Consider the following 24298-nt stretch of genomic DNA (forward strand, 5'->3'; position numbering starts at 1 on the left):
TGCAGCAATCTTGAGGAAGAAGAATGGGTTAGGAGGGAGCACAATCTTGGAAATCAAACTATACTACAAAGCCATTATAACCAAAACAGCCTAGTACTGGCACAATAACAGGCATATAGACCAAAGGATCAAAACAGAGACCCCAGAAATTGACCCACACCATTACCGTCAATTAATATTTCCCAAAGGAGGCAAGTGCATACAATGGAGTGAAGACAGTCTCTTCAACAAATGGTGTTTGGAAAACTGGACATATACATGCAAAAAATGAAACTAGACCACAAACTTACACCATACACAAGAATAAACACAATGTGGATAAAAGACTTAAACGTAGTGCATTCTATATAATAAAAGCCTAATATGCTAAGTGTCTGGTCATCCGGTTGGCTGTTCAACCAATCAAAGCATAATATGCTAACGATATGCTAAGGTCGCTCAATCGCTCACTACGTCGTGCACTGACCACCAGGGTGCAGACAGTCAACTGGTCGACCAGTTGCTATGATGTGCACTGACCACTGTAAGGTTTGAGGGGCAGGAAACGGGAGTCAGAGACTAAGACATGTTAAAGAGGAGGTTTATTTCGCACTGACGAGCGAGATTCATTACAGAGGAGGTAGAGAAACCAGGATTAGAGTAGGGGGAGGAGAAGAAGGAAGGACCCAACCGGGCTGACTCGCAGACAGAGTATAGCCTGGTAGAACAGCAACATGTGGAGCAGTGAAGAGGCCTTTTGAGGGAACAGGAAGGGGTGGGACCCAGGGCGGAATGGGAAGGGGTGGGCCCCAGGGCACTGGGCATGTGCTGATTGGTGGTTGAATATTTTGGGGATGTCCCAGCGGCAGATGCAAGTTATGTCATAACTCCGCCCACCAGTTGGGGGGAGGGACTATCAACCACCAGGGGGCAGAAGCTCGACCAGTAGGTTAGTAGGTCCGGCTGATGGGATTGAGTGAGACAGGCCAGACACACCCTGGAGCCCTCCTGTGGTCCCTCCCCGGCTGGCCAATTTCCCGCATCTGTCCCTGGTCCTAATCATGCACATGGGATCCCTTGGTCTGGACTCCTCCTTCTCGTAATCCAGGACCCCTTGGGGGATGTTGGAGAGATAGTTTTGGCCCAATCCCGCAGGCCAGCCTGAGGGACCCCACTAGTGCACGAATTCGTAAACGGGGCCTCTAGTGAAACCATAAAAATCTTAGAGGAGAATATAAGCAGTAAAACTTCAGTCATCTCACATAGCTAATGTTTATGGGTACATCTCCTAGGACATAGGAAACTAAGGAGAAAATAAACAAATGGAACTACATCAAAATAAAAAGCTTCTGCACAACAAAAGAAACCACTATCAAAATGAAAAGGAAACTTATTGTATGGGAGGACATATTTGCCAATGATACATCTCATAAGGGGTTAATATCCAAAATATATAAAGTACTCATACAACTCAACAAAAGGAAGGCAAACAACCCAATTAAAAATGGTTAGAAGATTTGAACAGATATTTCTCCAAAGAGGACATACAAATGGCCAAGAGATGTATGAAAAAATGTTCAACGTCAATAATCATCAGAGAAATGCAAATTAAAACCACAGTGAGATATCATCTCACACCTGTCAGAATGGCTTACCATTAATAAATCAACAAACAACAAGTGCTGGAGTGTATGTGAAGAAAAGGGAACATGAGTTCACTGCTGGTAGGAAGGCAGATTGGTGCAGCCACTATGGGAAACAGAGTGGAGTTTCCTCAAAAAAAATAAAAAAAAATAGAACTTCCATTTGACCCAAGGATCCCACTTCTGGGAATATATCCTAAACACCCCAAAACACCAATCAGAAGGAATATATGCACCCCCATGTTCATAGCAGCATTATTTACAATAGCTAAGATTTTGAAACAGCCCAATAGATGAATTGATTAAAAGCTATGGTACATTTACACTATGGAATACTATATAGCTATAAAAAAAGAGGGATCTCTTACCCTTTGGCACAGCATGGTTGGACCTGGAAAATATGCTAAGTGAAATAAGCCAATCTGTGAAAGACAAATATCACATGATCTCACATATTTGTGGAATTAAATGAACAAAATGAGTTGATGAACAAAATAAGAGCATGGAGGCATGGATCAGACTGACATAACTCCAGGTGGTGTTGGAGGGACTGGAAGAGATAAACCAAAGAACTAAATATATTTATATGCATAACCTGTGAACATAGGCAATATGGTAGGGAAGATCTGGAGGAGTGGGTAGGGGCTAGAAGGAGATGGGTTAAGGTGGGGAGGGGAGGATGCAAGATATCTCTAATACTATCTATACTAAAAATAGCCACATATCTAAATTGACCGTACCTCTGTGATGCCCCCAACTAATCAGGAGTGAGTGTGCAAATTAACCCGAAAAAGAAAGCAGGCCTGTGGCGGGCGGGGCAGGATGCTGGCGTTGTCATCCAGGCAATGAGGTCAGATGGTTGCCCCGCTGTATCTGCCTCCCAGGGGAGTGCCTGTGCTGGCGTCTCCTACACGCGGTTCCAACCACTAAAGAGTGGTCAGACCCACGTCTCTGCCGAGAACCAGGAGGCCGCTGCCCCGAGGCCCAGGTGAGAGCACGGCTCTGCCTCCTGCTTTCTAGACCCACCTGGACATAGGAGCAGGGCCGGCCTTCACGGTCTCTCTGGAAGCAGCCTCCCGGGGAGGTGAGAGGGCTGGAGATCATGCCTTGGGCTCTGCGCCTTCCTGCGGGCAGGGCAGAGGCAGCTCGGCTCCTCCTCCTCTCCCCAATCCCCTCCCTTTCTAACCAGGGGACTCACTGGGAACTTAACTTTCTTTGTTAAATAAGGAAATTCTGGACAACGATTGTCCGACCTCTGCGAACCCAGCGGGAGAACACGTCCAGGGCCGGGGTGCCCCCACCAGCCCGGGACCAGGCAGTGACTGCACAAGCACACATCCTTTCTTCCCGTGGAAGATGGACGGCTGCTCAGAGAACTCTGTGGAACAGCAGGGGTCTGCTGAGCAGTTCCCGGGCATCTGGCGACCAGTCCGTCTGCAAAGAGGTTACGGGAGAAGGTGTCTCTCTGCCGCAGGTGCTCTCGGCCAACCCCTCTGACACCCCCAAAGGAGAGGTTTCCCCCAGAAACCGCAATGCAGGACAAGACCTACATTTCCTCACCATCGAGCTCTGTGAGAAACTAAGAAAGAGACTTCCAAAGCTGTGACTGTGAGCGCTTCACGCAAACCCACACAACCGCCTCCCCAGCCAGCACCCAGCTCCTGCTCTCACCCAGGAGTCTTCCATGTTCCGTTCACCCAAACCTGTCTCTGTGAGCTTAGGGGACTGTGATGGAAGAAGGCACCATGACTGCTCCGGGGACGCAACAGTGGGGTTACTCAGGGTGCAGAGAACTGGCCACATTCCCAATGCCCGGATCTGGTTACTGCGCGGGATCAAGGCTCCAACTCCCCAGGCTGTGCCTTCCCCGTAAGCTACGCACAGCCCCAACGGGCACCACACTGCTGGGCATCACGGAGCAGATGCATGAAACCCCTCAGCCCAGAAACGAGCCAGTCTCAGGCAACTGGTCATGAACTGGCCACTGCAGGGATGGCCCTGCTGGCCGCCCCCACACTCTATTGCCTGCCGAGGTCCTGACTCTACGGTTTGGTTCACTCCTCTTCCTCCCCAACCCCCTTTAGAGACCCAAACTTGTATATATATAATCATCTGAAGAAAGAATGATTCAAAAATTTCCAAATTTAGCAAAATATAGTAAAAAATATAAACAGATCAAAGAAGGTCAGTGAATAGCAAGCAGAGGACATGAAGCTACATCAAGACACACAAAAAACATTGCTCAACACCAATGACGAAAAGAAAAATCTTTTAAGTAGTCAGAAGAAAAGAGACACACTATACACAGGAATAAACATAAGGATTACAAAAGATTTCTCATCAGAAACAGTGTAACAGAGAAGATAGTAGAGCAACATCATTAAAGTACTCACAAGGGGGAAATCCTCTCAATTTATAATTCTAGACTGAGTGAAAATATTTTTAAAAATAGTTAAAATATATTTTTCATGTATAAAAGATTGAATTTTTTTCCTCACCAGCAGATTTGTAGTGTAAGAAATGTTAAAAGAAGTCCTGCAAGCAGAAATAAAATTTTGCCAGATAGAAATAACGATCTATGCCAAGAAATGGAAAACACCAAAGACAGTAAATGCATAGGAAAAAATATATGTTTCTTAGTATTTAAATATATTTAAAGATAATTAACTACTTAAATAATAATGTAATGTCAGTTTTATAACATCTGTGAAAGTAAAATACATGACAACAATAGCACAAAGATTGCCTGGGAAAAATGAAATTTTTTTACAGTGAAGTTTCTATACAAGATGTGAAGTGGTATAATATCCACTTGAAGATAGACCGTGACAAATTAAAATCCTATATAATAAAGAGCTAATATGCAAATAGTAGTCACACCCTCATGCCATAACGTCATAACGGCTCAGACACTCAACACTGGGGAGAGAGGAATGGGGACAGCCAGGCTGTGGCCCATGAGAGGGACAAGCCACCTGCACTAAGGTCCCGGGTGCCAGCAAATGCGCCTGTGCTTCTGGCCCAGGAGAGGGACAAGCCACCTGCACTAAGGTCCCGGGTGCCAGCAACTGCGCCTGTGCTTCTGGCCCAGGAGAGGGACAAGCCGCACACTCTGTGGTCCCTGGTGCCTGTGGCTGCAGCCTGGGCAAAGCTGCCCACCCACGGTCCCTTGTGGCTGCGGCTGGCCTGGGTGTCCTGGGTGCCTGTGGCTGGCCAGAGGGAGGGAAGCCCAGGTCCCGGGTGTGGGGCGAGGCAGAGGCAGTTAGGGGCAATCAGGCCAGCAGGGGAGCAGTTAGGGGTGATCAGGCAGGCAGAGGGGTTAGGGGTGATCAGGCAGGCAGGCAGAAGCAGTTAGGGGCGATCAGGCAGGCAGGCCGGTGAGCGGTTAGGAGCCATCAGTCCCAGATTGTGAGAGGATCGGGCCTAAACCGGCAGTCGGACATCCCCGAAGGGGTCCCGATTGGATAGGGTGCAGGCTGGGCTGAGGGAACCCTCCCTCTGTGCACGAATTTCGTGCACTGGGCCACTAGTAATACATATAACGTGATTGTTGCAAAGGTTTGTCATTGTCGGGTTCATATCTGCAGAGAAATTTTAACTATTTCTAACAATACCTTTCTTATTACAGCTGGTATATTTTTATTTTTTCTCTTATTTAAAGTGGTAATATGTTTTTTCTTAAGTTTATAATCTTTTTTAAAAAAGTTTTTATCAAATTTATTGGGGTGACATTGGTTAATAGGACCATATAGGTTTCAAGTTTATATTTCTGTGATACAAGATCTGTATATTGTAGTGTGTGCCCACCCCCCAAACCAAACCATCTCCTGACTCCATATATTAGGCTCATCTCCACCAACCACCGCCTTCCCACTCCTTTCCCTCTGGTAACCAGCACTCTGTGGTCTGTGTCCACAAGTTTCAATTTTATATCACACATGTGAGTGAAATCATATGGTTCTTAGGTTTTTCTGACTGATTGATTTCACTTAGTGTAATAGGTCTATCCATGTTGTCACAAATGGCAGTATTTTGTTTTTTTCTTTTAGTTGAATAGTATTCCATTGTACATATGTATCACATCTTTTTTATTCAATCCTCTATCAAAGGACATTTTGGTTATCTCCATGTCTTGGCCACTGTGAATAAGGCTTCATTGAACATAGGGGTGCATATATCTTTGCAAATACTTGTTTTCCAGTTTTTGGGTCGATACCCAGGAGAGGGATTGCTGGATCATATGATGACTTTATTCTTATTTTTTTGCGGAACTGCCAGACTGTTTTCCATAGTGGCTATACCAGTCTACATTCCCAATGTCAGTGAATTGGAGGGTTCCCTTTTCTCTACAACCTCCCCAACACTTGTTCTTATTTGTCTTTTTTATAATAGCCATTCTAACAGGTGGTAATGTGAATTTCTGTTTGGGGTTAATTAGGCTTTTGTGGAGTAACGTTGTTGGTATTCAATATGTTGATAAACTTGCATAGAAGTTTTTCATGTGCCAGGCACTGTGTGTGTGTGTACACTTGAAAGTAATAACAAGAAAAATTTATGTTATAGATTATTAAAGTAAAATTTTATTTACATTTAATATCATCTGGTTTTAGATGTTTTCTAATAAAAACAGTTTATAGTAAAAAACAATAAGAATGAGAAAATGAAGATGTGTTTATTAGCGTAATAAAATTTAACTCTTATAGAACTGAAGTGAGTAAAAAAATAATACCACGGATTAATGCGTGGAAGGGTCACAACAAGTTTTTTACCTTAAATGTTTCTGTTCTTTAAAACTTTAGGGTTTTATTGTATATTGCCTTTAAAATGAGTATTTAACTTAGCTTTATTTTTTCAGAGCACCTTCAAGTTTAAATCTGAGAGTGATATTCATTTGGCAGAACATCATAAACAGGTTCTGTATGATGGAAAACTTGCAACTAGTATTGCATTTACGTATAATGCCAAGGCCACTGATGCTCAACTATGCCTGGAATCCTCACCAAAGGAAAACGCATCAATTTTTGTGCATTCCCCACATGCTTTAATGCTCCAGGTGGGTGAATAGTAACTTAGTTTTCATGTTCTCATCCTGGTTAACAGTATTTTTGTTTTACATATTAAACATTGTTCATCTATAAATCTACAACTGCTCTTTGTTTTTCTTTTTGGTTTTCTAGTTCTGTGACTTTTTTTCCTTCTTCCCTTTTTTTGGGCAATATACTTTACCTTGGACTTGTCTCCTTAATAGGTTATCTGTCATTTCTGATATCTCATATCTTCTACAGCCTTTGAAATAAAATCAGTTGGTTAACTGAACAGATAGTTGTTAATATAAAAATATACTTTGGTTTAGGAACAGTAGTGTATATCTCCCTAACATAAAATTCCTTGAGTATCTTTAAATCCATTAACAGTATTTCTTATTATAAAAATCTCTTGATTTATAACTTCATATTTTTAGTGTAAAAAATCTCTCAACTTAAGATTTCAAATTTCTATTTTATATGGGCATCAAAAATTGTATAATTGAAGGTTTTTAAAATGTCTAGCTAATGTTATTTAATTGTATTTCAAAGTTATTTGGAACAAGGATATAGTGATAACATTATGCTTCAGAAATGTTATCAACATTTTTGTTTTCTGAATGTAGGATGTGAAAGCTATAGTAACACATTCAATTCATAGTGCAATTCATTCAGTCGGAGGGATTCAAGTACTTTTCCCACTTTTTGCCCAACTGGACAATCGACAGCTCAATGACAGTCAAGTAGAAACAACTGTCTGGTAAGTTTTCTTTGAATGTGTAATTTTTTATATTTTTTACATACTTAGATTACACATGGTATACTTGGCATTGTAAAAATGTATTATAATATTTGGGTTTTATTCTTAGAGTTTGAATTAAAGTTTTTTAGGAGTAAGGCAGATACATATTTAACCCTAAAGAGGAGTGACTTCCTTCATTATAAATAAAAAATTCTTATCAGACGAAACATAGTGATTACATTATACAGTTGAGGAAAAATATTACTCTCAACATTATCCTTTGCAAATATTCATAGATTGGATTGTCCATGAGAAATCCTGTCAGGTTAAATAAAATTATTAGGGTAAAGTTCATTTTTAAGAATAATATTTAATAACAGTTACATAATTTAAATACTGATATTATTTTATAATGCTGTTATCATAAGAGTAGCACAGATATTAGCTTTTCTTTATATATAATTCATGTTTGAGAGCTCAAATCTAACCAGTGGCATATCTGTGTCTATAAAAATTCAATATCTTCTAAGTAGGTTTATTTCTGTTTTTGTAGCTTCCCTCCTTTTTATTAAAAATATCTCATTCATAAAACTCTGATTTAATCATATCTCTAATAAGTTAAATGTAAATCATATATGTAAGAATCATATATGTAAGAAGTTAAATGTAAATTTTAACAGCTATTTTGGTTTGTACATTGCTATGTTTAGAGAATTTAAGGGAAAAGTTTCATAGGCAAACATTAATTTCTACTTCAAAAGTAATATAGGAATGCTTCATTAGTATGCACATGAAATCATTCATTTTTGAATTGATGAAAACACTAGTGAATGAAGCAAAGATGGGAAAATTTAAAGTCCTCTGAAATATAACATGACTTTCTCATAGTTATTATCTAATCTAGCTATTAACAAAATTCTGTTGTATTATTGCTATTAATATTGTTCCTGTGGGTATAAATATAAATATAAATATTACCTGTACCTTTATAAAATTCAGCTCCCGTCCATAGGTCATGCTTTCTTTCATATCAGTATAGTATAAAGATTGAAGTTTTGAAGTGACCTGGAATCCTGAGGAATGTCCTATTATCATACTACTTTTGTATGAGGTCTTAAATAATTTCACTGGCAGGCAGATCAGCATTTTGGAAAAATAAAACTTTAAATTCCAGTCCTGAATTTCAATTAAAAATGTTTTATCTTTATCATATAAGTAATCTAGTACACATTATGATCAGTAATTAAAAACTTAGTAAACACTATGAAAAAAAGTTGAAGATGAGGTAGCCAGTAGAAAGTTCCATGTGTAATTTTAAAATTCCTTATGAAATTAATATTGTCCATAATTATTTTAACCTGAAATGGAATTATTTTGCTTGCAAAAAGAAATATTAGGAAGATTATGCTGTTTGAAATGTTATAACTAAAATTATCCACAATAACATATCTTTATAAATAACTATTATAAAATCTTAATGCTAAAATTATACTTAACAGTTTATCTGGTTCATTCATCCAACACACATGGTTATTTTTCATTGCCTGTCATTAAAACTCATTTTAGTTTTTACATTATATTTTGGTATTTAAATTGTATTTATTTTATTATCAATGTGTAAAGGTTCAGCATTCTGATTTTCATTTTGATTTGTTTGTTTCAAGTTACTTTAAATAATTCATTTTAAATTTTCTCTGTAATAACTTCAGTTTTTTCAGTGATATGTATGTTCTTAGCTTATAGCCAATAGGGAACATACAGATATCACTTTCCTTTTTAATAATACATACACAATTCCAAGCTACCCTGTGCTGTTTTGAATTCTTAAAAGATGAAACATAATTACTGTTTTTAGTTAATTGTGTCAAAAGCCCTTGATATGTGAGGTTCACTTATTTGTGGACAGTTGTGTGCATCAGTCATATAATCTTTTGTCATTTAAAGTTTTAAAATGAACATTATAGACATGTGTACATCAGTGATAAGGGCTTTGGGTTTTAAATGTTACATGCAAGTTGTTAAATGTGATTTCTCTCTCTATTTGAAGAACACTGAGTCTTAGCTACAGGATAGGGTAAGCATTATTAGAATTTCATATTTTCTGGGAAAATAATAAATCCATATTTATTAATGAGACCTTGAAATAGCCTATATCTTATTTTTAGTCAAAATAAAAATATTGTGTGGGAATGAAAATCTGTTTGAAAATCTATTTTCCAGATAAAATTCAAAAGACTTTTTTTTTTTGGAAAATTAGTTCAAATGAAGTACATGCCAAAAATTGCAATATTACCTAATTCTTAATCACATTTTTGAGAAATTGAGCAAATATCTAAAATAAGTTATTTTCCTTCTGTGTTTCAAATTGAAGCATTTTAGGTCCCATGTACTTTCCTCCACTCAGTAGTCATTTTTAATAATTTTTTTTCTTTTTCAATAAGACAACTTTTATTGGCACTACTGTGCCATTATTATAAACTTTGATGAGTTTTACTTGATATAAAGGGTTTAGGATTAAAATAACTTATTGAAATAATAATCTTATTTCCTGGAGCCTTTATAAGTAGGCTTTATTTGTGTAAGAGAATTTTTGTGGCTTGTTTTATCATAAAGGCTTCATAATACAACTATTATATGTGTGCCAGACTTGGGTTCAAATCTAAAGTTTACTATTTCTTATTAATGTAACTCTGAGTGTGTTATTGCCTTTTTTGTGCTTCAGTTTCCACCATTATAAGATAGGGATATTAGTAGTTTACTGGATTATTTAGCTTAATTACGATAAAATATATAGCTCAACATACTAATCACTCAGTCCATGATTTTTTTTTTTTTTTTTATTATGAGTGTGGGCTAGGGGATCTATAAGATTATCTGAAATACTATAGTTTTATATTTAAAATATATATTATCTTACTTAAGAATTATAGGGGCCATATTTTATATTTGAACTTCTTTTTACTTATTTAAGTAGGACTTTTATTTTGAATTTTAGTTGTAATGATCAAAACTTCTTTTGAATGATCCTATCCATTTTTTAGATAGAGTGGCTTAAAATTGAGGACTTTAACTCATGTTTTTAAATATATGTATATACTAGAGGCCCAGTGCACAGATTCGTGCACCGGTGGGGTCCCTCTGCCTAGCCTGCACCCTCTCGCAATCCAGGACCGCTCAGGGGATGTCAGAGGCCCAGTGCACAGATTCAGCCCGATCCCCACAGGCCAGGCTGACGGACCCCACGGATTCGTGCACTGGGCCTCTAATATGCATATAAGATCTTTGGTTAATCTCTTCCTTCCTTCCCTTCTCCCCTTCCCTCTGAGATTCATCAGTCTATTCCATGTTTCCATGCCTGTGCGTTGAGCATCTGCCCCCTGGTGGTCAGTGTGCATGATAGCTACCGGTCAAACAGTTGAACCATTGCTTAGGCTTTTATATATATAGATCTATATAATACTTATTGATTTCAGAGAGGAAGAGAGAGGGAGAGAGAGAGAAACATCAATCATCGATCAGCTTCCTCCTGCATACCCCCCACTGGGGATGGTGCCTGCATCCCAAGCATGTGCCCTGACCAGGAATCAAACCATGACCAGCCACTGTGCCACACTGGCTGGGCATTAACTCAAGTTTTGAATAGAGTCAAACAAAAAACACCAGGTCAAACAAAGCTTGGACTGGTTTAAGATGATTTTCTTTAGTTGGTTTTTAGATTTTGTATAGTTATTCTCTTACTCTAGATCTTCAGAAATATTTTCTACATACTTTTATTTTAACATGTAGCTAGCCGTGAGCATGGCATAAAATAACTAACCAACAAAGGAGTAAATACTCTTGAACTGAGTTAACTAACATGTGGCAACACACACAGTGTTGTTGATGTGATCTGTTTTAGTAAGTAAATGAGGCCAATATATAGTCACTGTTGTGATTTTATCCTGTTCATAATGATTCTCAATCAGCATGATCACCTTGAGTAATACTGCCCAAGTGACCAAAGCTATTTGGATGTTTTATCATTCCTTGGGGACTAGTAGTATTTTATATTATACTGGTTGATCTTTCTCAGTCAAGGGACTATTGAGAGCATTAACTATGCAAATTGCATTTCACTAGACATTTAATAAATACTTAATGACTAAACGAATAAGCCGATGGCCCTAGCTGGTTTGATTCAGTGGATAGAGCATCGGCCTGTGGACTGAAGGGTCCTGGTTCAGTTCTGGTCAAGAGCAAATGCCCAGTTTGCAGGCTCAATCCCCAATAGGGGGCATGCAGGAGGCAGCTGATCAATGATTCTCTCTCTTCATTGATGTTTCTATCTCTCTCTCCTTCTCCCTTCCTCTCTGAAATCAATAAAACATAAATAATGTAGCCCTAACCGGTTTGGCTCAGTGGATAGAACATCAGCCTGCGGACTGAAAGGTCCCAGGTTTGATTCCGGTCAAGGGCATGTACCTTGGTTGCGGGTACATCCCCAGTAGGATGTGTGCAGGAGGCAGCTGATCGATGTTTCTCTCTCATTGATGTTTCTAACTGTCCTCCCTTCCTTCTCCCTTCCTCTCTGTAAAAAATCAATAAAATAAAAAATAATAAATAAAATAATGAGCAGATTAATAAATTAAGAAGCATAACTCTAATCTTGAAATAATCATATCATCTGTATTTTGTGTCTAAGAGTGACTCAGTATATTAGAAATTTCATTTTCCTTTGATTTGGATTATCATACCCAATGAATACAAATGACATATTCTTCTCAAATTTGGCCTACACCCCTTCTTTTTAAGAATATATGTTATTAAATTCTATGGATGATACAAAACAGAATAAATCTTCCTCATTGTGTGACTTAAGAAATTCTTTGAAAAAATGTTTTTTTGTCTCAAGGTATAAATAGGCTTTTTATGTTAAGCAGTTAAAAATATATGAAGCCCTGGGCAGTGTTCTCAGTGGTTAGAGCATAGGGTTGTGGGTTTGATTCCTGGTCAAGGGTCAGGGGCAGGTACCTCAGTTGTAGCTTCCATACCTGGCCCTAGTTGGAGTGTGTCCTGGAGGCAATCAATCGATGTGTCTCTCTCACATAGATGTGTCTCTCATCTCTCTCTCTCCCCGCCCCCTCTTTTTCCCCCTCTCTCCCTCCTCCCCTCACTCTCTCCTTATGTCCCTCTTTCCCTCTCTCCCTTTCTCCTTTCTTCTCCCTCCCTCCCTCTCTCTTCTCTCCCTCCTTCCCCCTTTCCACTCTATCTAAAATTTTCCTCAGGTGAGGATTAACAAGACAGACAAAAAATATATGAAAAGAGTAGTTTTCATTAGAGACAGTGTGATGTGATGAGCTGGTCTTCTTTGGGTGTAATACAGATTAAGACAAACTGATGTTTTGTTATGTACTATCTGATTTTAGGAGATGGAAATGTCTGAGGGTGTGTGGTAGTAGTAGCGCGTGGTATTTATTGATAACTCACTATGTGCCAGTCACTGTTCGTAATTGTATTGTCTTTTCTGCTGATGAGGGAGGGAAAAATTAAGTAGCTAGCTCAAGGTCCCAGAGACCCAAGTGGTAGATTAGAACCAGCGCACTATTCCTGAATGAGGACTCTAGAGCCCTCATTGGAAACCACTACAGACAACACCGAGAATCAGTTTTGCCAGCTGTGGAATGATTTTAATAATACCAATTTTACTTTATTGTAGTATGCATTTAAATAAGATAGTATATGTAAAGTGTCAGAGTTCCTGGTATATAGTAGGCATTTAATGAGTTTTCTTTCTTTCTTTCCTCAGTAAATATTGGTAAGTCTATTGATATGATACAGTCTTATAGTACTAAAACTTATTTTAATGCTATTTTACCTCTGATAAATTATATAAACCAGAAATGAATTTCAAGTGATAAATAAATTATCAGAAGTATATAAATATTTTTCTCAGAAAAGTTTTTATTTTTATTATGAAATATGTAGTTTGATAGACTGCCTGACAGAATATAATGTATAAAAAGATTTGCCCTAGCCAGTTTTTCCCAGTGGTTAGAGCATCGGCCTGTGCACTGAAGAATATTGGGTTCCATTCCCAGTTAAGCATGTGTACCTGGGTTGTGGGTTCACTCCCAGCCCCCACTTGAGGCACTTGTGGGAAGCAACCAATGGATGTGTCTCACATGGATGTTTCTTTCTCTTTCTAACCCCCTCCTTCCCTTCTACTCTGTGAAAAAAATAATTTAGAGAATCCCTTAACACATTGATGTTAGTAATGCTATCATTGAGAATACTCTGGTAATATGAATATTAATGGGTCATTAATTTGGTTAGTGAACTTAAATCAAGATTTTCTCCCCCAAAAAATACCTTGCTAACCAGTTATTAAAGTAATTTTCTTGAATTGTATAGCCTCCTTAATAATTAAGCAGCCCCCTTAATAATTAAAGGTTTCATAGTAAAGTACTAATTAGAACTAGTTATATGCAAACCAACAAAATTACCTGAAAATTTCAACATTTCAGTGTCTAACTACCTAATACAGATTTTTTTCTTAAACTTCACAGTGACATAAAAATCTTCCTTCTGGCTATGTTTCCTGAATTCTTGTTCAAGGAAAAGTGCCTAGTATATACATAATGTCAAAATTTGATTATCTAATTTTAGACCAACTGACATAAAAATGAAATATGATTGCTTTCAGTAAGCAAAATAAGTGAGATCAATACTTTTTATAATGGTTGTCTTTTCTGTGGAGGTTGTTGTTCATATATATAGAAGATAATTATTATTTCAATTTCCAAAAGTTTTTAAATATTTTGAACATATACCTATCAAATCATATTACTTTTTTATAGTTTTCAGAAATGTACATCTGTCACTTCTTAATATGCATATTTGTTGGTTTTCCTGTTTTGTAAAGATTACTAAGTTAGTAATGAAAATATTCTTTCACATGAAAGAGATAAAAAATGCCTTTGAAGTATTGTGATACTACTATTATTAGAGGAGAAAATTTAATAATTTGTGTAGTGAGATTTAATGAGGGTAAAATATAACTTACATTGAATTCACTGAGCAAATTAATTTGTAAAGAGTGAAAAATAGAGTAAGCATTCTGCCTGAAACAGGGACATTTTAATGTGATGTTCAAATTGTTCTCTCTTCTTGGTTAGGCAAGTCATTTTTATTCCAAGAAGTCTGCACAGAGGCTATCTAATAATAAAGTTTATAGTACTTATATAATTTAGAGTGTTTTTCATAAGTAATTAATTTTCTACAATAATTCTTCAATAAAACATTTCCTTTAAATTTAGTGAAATCCATTTTAATGCTGTGTTACTTTGTGCTGTTTTAGTTTATAACACAATCTTTAATGCACTTCTTGCCTTCATTTTCCTCTAGTTTGCATATCTACATCATCTGTCATTCAGTATTTCAATCATATCATGTTACAGAAGGCATTGTTATTTTATTATGGAATAGTATTAATTTCTTTTAACTTCTCTATGTCTTTAAAATTCTTTTGAAAATAAGTAAATTGCTTTATTTTAATTTTATAGTAATCATACAGTCTAAAAAGAAAATTAGTATTATTTGTTTTTACAAGGAATATTGTCATATGCCTAAATATTTATGAATTTAATCTCAAAACTTCAGAATATTTTTTAATGAAAAAGTGGGTATAATACCGAGTCTCCCAGGTATTTAGGCTCTTTTCCTTCCTTTCTCCTGGATGTGATGACCCTTATGTGCAGTGAGTGGAATCTATAAAAAAAAAAAAAAATTAACATAAAAATTAAAATTAGGAGGTTGTAGTTAATTTAGTATTGGGGTTTTATTGCCTTTTATTTTTTTAAATATATTTTTATTGATTTCAGAGAGGAAGGGAGAGGGAGAGAGAGCTAGAAACATCAATAATGAGAGAGAATTGCCAAAACCGGTTTGGCTCAGTGGATAGAGCGTCAGCCTGCGGACTGAAAGGTCCCGGGTTCGATTCCGGTCAAGGGCATGTAACTTGGTTGCGGGCACATCCCCAGTAGAAGGTGTGCAAGAGGCAGCTGATCGATGTTTCTCTCTCATCGATGTTTCTGACTATCTATCCTTCTTCCTTCCTCTCTGTAAAAAATCAATAAAATATATTTAAAAAAAAATAATGAGAGAGAATCATTGATTGGCTGTCTCATGCACGTTCCTAACTGGGGATTGAGCCTGCAACCTAGACATGTGCCCTTGACCAAAATCAAACCAGGGACCCTTTAGTCCACATTCCCAGTGTCAGTGAATGAGGGTTCCCTTTTTTCCACAACCTCACCAACACTTGTTATTGCTTGTCCTGTTGATAATGGCTGCTCTAACAGGTGTGAGGTGGTATCTCATTGCAGTTTTGATTTGCATTTTCTTAATGGCTAGTGAGATTAAACATCTTTTCATGTATCTATTGACTGTTCATGTGTCTTCTTGGGAGAGGTGTATTTTTCAGGTCTTCTGCCCACTTTTCTGATTGGGTTGTTTTGTTTGGTGTTGAGTTTTATGAGTTCTTTATTAGAAATGAAACCTTTGTTAGAGCTATTGTTTGGAAATATCATCTCCCATCTGGTTGGCTGCCTCTTTGTTTTTTTGTTTTGTTTGTTTGTTGTTTATTTATTTATTTTGGTTATTTCTTTGGCAGTTCAGAAGCTTTTTAGTTTTATACAGTCCCATTCATTTATTTTTGCCTTTACTGCCCTTGCCTTTGGGGTCAAGTTAATAAATGTTCTCTACCACCAAGGTCCGTAAGTTTGGTACCTATATTTTCCTCAATATAACTTATTGTTTTAGGTCTTATATGTAGGTCTTTGATCCATTTTGAATTAAGTTTTGTACCTGGGGACAAACTGTAATCCTGTTTCATTCCTTTGCATGTGCCTTTTTAGTTTTTTTCAGCACCATTTATTGAAGGACTAACTTTACTCCATTGTGTGTTTCTGACTCCTTTGTGGATAATTATCTGTTCACATACATGTGGTTTTATAGCTGGATTCTCTATTCTGTTCTATTGATCTGTGATCTCTGTCAATACCATGCTGTTTTGATTATCATAGCTCTGTAGTACAATTTGAACTTAGTGTGATACCTCCAGCTTTGTTCTTTTTTTTTCTCAGGATTATTTTTGCTCTTTGGGGTCTTTTATGGTTCCATAAAAATCTGATGATTTCTTGTTCTATTTCTTTAAAAAATGACATTGGGATTTTGATGATGATTGCATTAAATCTGTATGTTGCTTTGAGTAATATGGCCATTTTAACTATGTTGATTCTTCCAATCCAAGACGTGATTTTTTTTCCCATTTTGTTTTGTCTTTTTCACTCTCTTTTTAATAATTGTCAGTACATAGGTCCTTCATGTTCTTTGTTAAGTTTATTTCCAGATGTTTTATTCTTCGGTTTTAATTGCAAAGGAATGTGTGTTTCTTTTTTTTTCTTTTTTTTAATTTCTTTTTCTGAAGTTTTGTTGTTAGGAAGGCAATGGATTTTTGCATATTGCTTTTGTATCCTTCAACTTGACTGTATTTTTTTGTTGTTTCTAATAGTTTTTGGTGGAGTCTTTTAAGTTTTTCTATATACAGAATCAAATCTTTCACAAAGAGCGACAGTTTTACTTCTTCCTTCCCTGTTTGGATGCCTTTTATTTCTTTCTCTTGCCTTATTGCTCTGGCTAGGACTCCCAGCATTATGTTGAATGAGACTGGTGAGAGTGGACATCCTTGTCTTGTTCCTGATCTTGGAGGAAAAGCTTTCAGTTTTTCACCATTGAGTATGATATTAGCTGTCAGTTTATCATATATGGCCTTAATTAGTTCAAGATACTTTCTTTCTATTCCTATTTTATTGAGTGTTCAAATCATAAATGTATGTTGTGTCTTTTCAGATGCTTTTTCTGAATCTATTAATAAAATCATATGATTTTTATCCTTTCTTTTGTTAATATGGTGTAGTACATTGATTGATTTGTGTCTGTTGAAACCTCCTTGTGCACCTGGAATGAATCCTACTACATCGCATTGTATTATGTTTATGTATTTGATTTCCTAGTATTTTGTTGAAGATTTTTGTATCTGTATTAATCCTAGATACTGGTCTATAGTTTTCTTTCTTTGTGTTATCTTTGCCAGGTTTTGGTATCAGGGTTATATTGGCCTCATAAAATGTGTTAGGAAGTATTTCCTCTTCTTCAATTTTTTGAGAAGGATAGGTTTTAAATCTTTAAACATTTGGCTATTTGGTCCTAGAATGTTCTTTTTTTGGGAGGTTTTTTATGATTGTTTCAATTTCCTCACTGCTGATTGGTCTATTTAGGTTTTTCAATTCCTCATGATTTAGTCTAAGAAGATTATATATTTTTAGGAACTTATCCATTTCTTCTGGTTTATTGAATTTGGTGGCATATAATCTTTCTTAATATTCTAATATAATCCTTTTTATATCTGTGATGTCTGTGGTGACGTCTTCTCTTTCATTTCAGATTTTGTTTACATGGGTCTTTTTTCTTTTTTCCTTAGTGAGTCTAACCAGGGGTTTGTCAATTTTATTAATCTTTTTAAAGACCCAGCTTTTTGTTTTATTATTTTTTTGTATAGTTATTTTGTTCTCTATTTCATTCAATTCTGCTCTAATTTATATTATTTCCTTCTGCTGACTTTGGGTTGCTTTTGTTCTTCTTTTCTAGTTCTTTAAGATGTGATGTTAGGTTTTTTACTTGGTATTTCTCTTGTTTCTTGAGATAGGCCTATAATTATATAAACTTTCCTCATATTACTACTGTTGCTACATCCCAGATGTTTTGATGTGTTGTATTGTTATTCTCTTTTGTCTCTATATATCTTTTGATCTCTTCTTCTATTTCTTCTTTGACCTAGTCAATTTTTTTTTAGTAGTATGTTGTTTAATCTCCACATATTTGTGGGTTTCTTTACTTCCTTTTGCAGTTGATTTCTAATTTCAAGGCATTGTGGTTGTAGAATATGCTTGATATAATTTCAGTCTTCTTGAATTTGTTGATGGGAATTTCGTGACCTAACATATAGTCTATCCTTGAGAATGTTCCATGTGCACTGGAGAATAAGGTGTAATCTGATGTTCTGGTATGAAAGGTTCTATAAATGTCAATTATGTCTATTTGGTCTAGTGTGTCATTTAAGGCCAATATTTCATTATTGGTTTTCTGTTTGGTTGATATATCTAGAACTGTCAATGCAGTATTAAGGTCCCCAACTATGATTGTGTTTTGATGTGTTTCTCCCTTTAGCTCTATAAGTAGTTATTAGATATATATCGGTACTCTCTGGTTGGGTGCATATATATTAAGAGGTGTTACGTTTTCTTCATGTAATGTTCCCTTTATCATTATAAAGTGTCCATCTTTGTCTCTTGTTATCTTCAAATCTATTTTGTCAGATTTAAGTATGTCTAAACCTGCTTTTTTTGTGGATGTTACTTGCTTGGAGAATCATTTTCCACCCTTTTACTTTGCATCTACCTTTATCTTTGCAGCTTAGATGTGTGTCTTGTAGGCAGCATTTGGTTGGGTTTCGTTTTTTTGATCCATTCGGCTACTCTGGCTTTATGAGTGAATTCAGGCCATTTACACTTCGGGTAATTATTGATGTCTGAGGATTTCCTATAGCCATTTTATCTTTTGTTTTCTGGTAGTCTGTGCCTCCATTGGTTCTTTTCCTTTGTGTTTTTGTTTGGTGGTATTCCATACTTCTTTCCTTTATTTCCTCTTTGTTTAAGCTTTGTGTCCTGTTTTGAGGATTTTTGTGGTTGGTTGCCATTAGGTTTATAAAAAATAAAGTTCATATATACCATGGTATTTTTTCTTTTGAGTTTAGGTGAAATTCATCCTCCTTTGCCAGTTCAGACCCTAACTCCCCTCCCCTTTTATGTTTTTGTGTCACAAATTATCCCCGTTTAAACTGTGACGTTTTTGGTGACCTTACTTGTAGTTTGTGACCTTCTGTTCTTTGTTTCATGTAGAGTAACTCCTTTGAGTATTTCTTGCAATGGAGGTTTTCTGGTGATTAAGTGCCTCAGCTTCTGTATGTCTTAGACCGTCTTTAGTTCTCCTTCATACTTAAAGGATAATTTTGCTTCATGTATTATTCATGGCTGGCAATTTCTCTCTTTCAGACATTTGAATATTTGGTTTCTCTTCTTCCTTGTAGAGTTTCTGCTGAATAGTCAGATGAAATTCTAATGGGTTTTCCTTTATAGCTCTGAGAATTTTTTCCTTCTTTTCCTTGGCAGCTTTGAGAATTTGTTCTTTGTCATTAATTTTTGACAGTTTTAATATCAAGTGTCTTGGAGAGGGCCTCTTTGGATTGAGGTAAACAGGTAATTTCTTTGCTTCTTGGATTCAAGGATCTAGTTCTTTCCATAGGTTTGGGAAGTTCTCATCCACTATTTGTTTCAATAGACTCTCCATTCTCTTCTTCCTCTCTTCATCCTCTGGAATGCCTATTATTGTAATATTGCTTTTTCTGATGAAGTCAGATAGTTCTTTTAGAATTCTATCATTTTTCTTTATGCTGAGGTCTCTCTTCCTTCTATGCCTTTTCTAGACTCCTATCTTTGATATCACTAATACTTTCTTCCATCTGGTCTGCTCTGTTTTCTTTGCTCAATAGTTTACTCTTAATCTCTTCAATTGCATGCTTTATTACCAGGTCTTCTAATTGGTTTTTAAAAAGTTTTAATGTCTTTGGTAAAGTATTCATTTTGTTCATTGATTTGTTTCTGAGTGACTTAACTGTATTTTCTTGCATCTCATTGTGTATTTTTAGAACTGCAATCTTGCAATCTCTGTCATTTATATCTCATATTTCCATGTGTTTCAGCTTGCTTTCTCGGGAATTTTCATTTTCTTTCTGATCATCCTCATTACAGTGGTTATTCATGGTATTTACTGCTCTAGTTTACCTAGGCAATTATATCTGTCTATATTAATGGCTGTTGGCAGCTTCCTCTGAAGAGGTCTTTCTACTCGTTTCCAGTAGATGGTGCTGGATTGCAAAATTATTTACCTTTGTGATCTTCCAGTGTTGACCCCCAGGGTTTCTCTAAGATAGTACTGCTGGGCTGCTTTGGGTTAGGGATTGTATTGTCTTCACTGTAATGGTGACCCCTAACCTTTGTGGGGTCCTGCTCCAAGCACCCCACCTGGGGATCAGGAAAATAGTACTTCTTTTCCATTTGCTCTTGGTTTACAGGTCATATGCTCCTCAACCTGAGTCCAAGGGCAATGGGAGGAGAGTTTTGGGAGTGTATATTTTGGCAGTGCTCTGTGCTTCTGTTTCTTTGTCTGACATACCACCATCTGACAGTGGAGTACAGCAGGGCAGATCTCTGTGTCTGTCAGGCATGTGCTGGTTCAGTCACTGTTAGCTCTGCTCACTGCTGGCCCTCCTGGATTGCCCCTGCAGTTCTCCTTTCCTCAGTGCTGAAGGAAGCGCCTGCTATTGCAGGCTTCCCCCACTCTGCACACTGAGCCTTGAACTCCTGGCTTCAGGGCTGCATCTGTGAGCAGTCTGTGCTTTCCTCCCTTCTTGTCTCTCTGTTTATTTCTGGTTGCCCAGTTTTAGATTATTCAATGCGTGGATCTCTGAAGTGTGCCTTTGTATCGAGCAGGGAATTCTCTGTTGAAATAAAGTTTCTTAACTTGTTGAAATTTCAGGGGGAGAGGCCAAGGTTACCTCTCTCGCCTCTGATGTCACTTCCTATCATTATATTATTGTTAAAAATTGTATTTTTTAGAGCAGTTTAATGTTTGCATAAAATTTTGCAAGGCTCTGCCATATATTCTTTCTCCCCACACATACATACTCTACCCCATTATCAACATCACTGACCAGAATTGCACTTTTTAATCAAGGTTTAAACTAAATTGATACTCATAGTTACTCCAAGTTTATACTTTGAGTTTACTCTTGGTATTGTGCATTGGGTTTTGACAAAAGTATAATGACATATATTAATCATTATTATGTTATAAAAAAATATTTTCCCTCCCCTAAAAATCCTCTGTGCTTTGTCTGTTCATCCCACTCCCAGAAAATACTGACTTTTTTTTATTGTCTCTATATATTTGCCTTTCCTAGAATGTCATATAGTTGAAATCATACAGTATGCAGCCTTTGCAGCTTTTCTTTCACTTAGTAATATGCAGTGAAGATTCCTTTATGTCTCTTTATGACTTGATACCACATTTCTTCTTAGCACTGGATATTCCATTTATGGATTTCCACAGTTAATTTATTCATTCACCTACTGAAGTACCTTGATTGCTTCCAAGTTTTGGGAATTATGAATAGACCTGCTATAAACATTTATGTGCACGTTTTGTGGGAATATAAGTTTTCATCTCCTTTGGGTATTTATCAGGGAACATGGTTACTGGATTGTATGGCAAAAGATGTTTAGTTTTGCAAGACATTTCCATATTGTCTTCCAAAGTGGCTGTACTATTTTGCATTCTCTCTAGCAATGAATGAGAATTTCTATTGCTTCAGTTTTGCACCAGCATTTGATGTTGTCAGTGTTCTGGAATTTAGTCATTCTAGTAGTTGTATACTGGTATCTCATTTTCATTTTACTGGTGACATAAACTGTGAAGTATCCTTTCATATCTGTGTTTTTTTTTTGTCATCTGTGTATCTTTGGTGAGGTGTTTGTTAAAGTCTTTTCCACACTTATATATTTTTTAATTATTATTTTTATATTTTTAAAATTGATTTTGTTTTTGAGATACAGGAAGGGAGAGAGAGAAACATTAATGAGAAAGAAACATCAAACGCCTGCCTTCTGCATGTCCCTTCCTAGGAATTGAGCATGCAACCCAGGCAGGGGCCTCTCAGTGCCTGGGAGAATGCTCAACCAACTGAGCCACGCTGGCCAGGGCTTTTGGCACATTTTTAATAGGGGTTGTTTTTCTTACTTATTGTTGAACTTGGATAGTTCTTTGTATATTTTTGAATATTAGTCCTTTATAACATGTATCTTTTGCAAATATTTTCTCCCAGTCTGTGCCTTGTCTTTAATCCTCTTGAGTATTGTCTTTCTCAGAGCATAACCTTTAATTTTAATGAAGTCTACCATATCAATTATTTTATGGACTGTGGCTTTGGTGTTTTATCTAAAATGTCATCACCATACTAAAAGTAATTTAGGTTTTCTCTTATGTTATCTACTAGGAGTGTTTAGTTTTGCATTTTACATTTAGGTCAATGGTCCATGTTAAGTAAAATATTGTGAAAGATGTAAGATTTATTTCTAGATTCACTTTTTATATGTGGTTATCCATTCTTACAGCATCATTTGTTGAAGACACTATCTTTGCTGCATTATATTAACTTTGCTCATTTGTCATAGATCAGTTGACTATATTTATGGATGTCTATTTCTGGATCTCTAATCTTTTCCATTGATCTGTCTACTCTTTCACCAATACCACACTATCTGGGTTACTCTAGCTTTATAGTAATTCCTATAGCTGGTAGCTTCATTCTTCCAACTTTATTCTCCTTCGCTATTGTGTAGGCTATTCTCTCTCTCTCTCTCTCTTTTTTGCTTCTCCATATATACTTGAGAATTAGTTTGTCAATATCCATAAGATAACTTCCTGGGATTTTTATTGAAATTATATTGAATCAATAGCCATCTTCATAATATTTAGTATATCTACTATCCATTTACATAAAACATCTCTTCAGTTATTTACTTAACCTTTGATTTTGTTATTGAGAGTTTTGTAGTTTTCTTCATATAGATCTTGCATATATTTTGTTAAATTTATAACTATGTAATTTGTATTTGTTTTGAATTTCAAATTTTACTTTTTCATTATCGGTATATAGGAAAGCAATTGAGTTATTTTATATTAACTTTGTATCCTGCAAACTTGCTATAAATTGTTTATTAGTTCTTGGATATTTTTTGTTGATTCTTTCAGGTTGTCTACATAGACAGTAATGCCATCTGTGAACAAAAGAGTTTTATGTCTTCGTTTCTAGTCTGAATATTTTTTGTTGTCTTTCCTTGTCTTACCAATTTATCAAGGACTTCCAGTGCAATGTTAAAAAGGAGTAGTGAAAGGGGACAGCGTAGCCTTTCATTCAATCTTAGTGGGAAGGCTTGAGTTTTTTGTCAGTTATGAGGTTAGCTGTAAAGAAAGGTTCTCCTCCTGATTCACTGAATTTTTTTTTTTTTTTTTTTTTTTTTTTTTTTTTTTTTACCATAAATGGTTTCTGGATGGTGTCAAAGTTATCAAATGCTTTTTCTGCTGATAAGAGCATGTAAATTTTTTTTAGCCTGTTGATATGATGGATTACATTAATTGACTTTTAAGTCTTGAACCAGCCTTATATACCTTGGATAAATCCTACTTGGTTGTGGTGCATAATTAATTCTATTTATACTTTTTTGGATTCGGTTTGCCAATATTTTTTTTTTGCAGATTTTAGCATGTGTGTTCATTGAAGATACTGGTTTATAGTTTTCTTTCTTATAATGTCTTTTTTTGTTTGTTTTGTCATTAGACTAAACTGGCCTCATAGAAGGAGTTAGGAAATAGTTTCTCTGCTTCTACCCTCTTAAAGTAATTGTGGGAAATTGCCAAAAGTTGTTTAAGTGTTTGGTAATATTCACCAGTGAACCAATCTGGACCTGTTGCATCCTGTTTTTGAAAATTTTTAATTTATGATTCAGTTTCTTTAATAGTTATAGATCTATTCAGAATGTCTATTTTTGCATGAGTTTTTGTGGATTATTTCTTTCAAGGAATTGGTCCTTTCATCTATGGTTTGAAATCTATGGGCATAGGATTGTTCATAGTATTCCTTTATTATCATTTTCCATGGGATCTATAGTTATACCCCATCTTTCATTTTTTTATAT

General features: G+C 36.2%; 1 protein-coding gene across 2 annotated transcripts in view; it reads left to right on the top strand.

Moving 5' to 3' along the window:
- NBEA (neurobeachin) overlaps positions 1 to 24298 on the top strand; it is a 954039-nt gene that overhangs the window by 180917 nt on the left and 748824 nt on the right. For both annotated transcript variants that reach the window (XM_080658500.1, XM_080658501.1), the window contains exons 9-10: positions 6478 to 6675; positions 7273 to 7406. In XM_080658500.1, coding sequence (XP_080514626.1) covers positions 6478 to 6675; positions 7273 to 7406 — 332 coding nt within the window. The remainder of the gene's footprint in view (positions 1 to 6477; positions 6676 to 7272; positions 7407 to 24298) is intronic.

Source organism: Plecotus auritus, assembly GCF_963455305.1.
Source record: "Plecotus auritus genome assembly, chromosome: 3".
NCBI lineage: Eukaryota > Metazoa > Chordata > Mammalia > Chiroptera > Vespertilionidae > Plecotus > Plecotus auritus.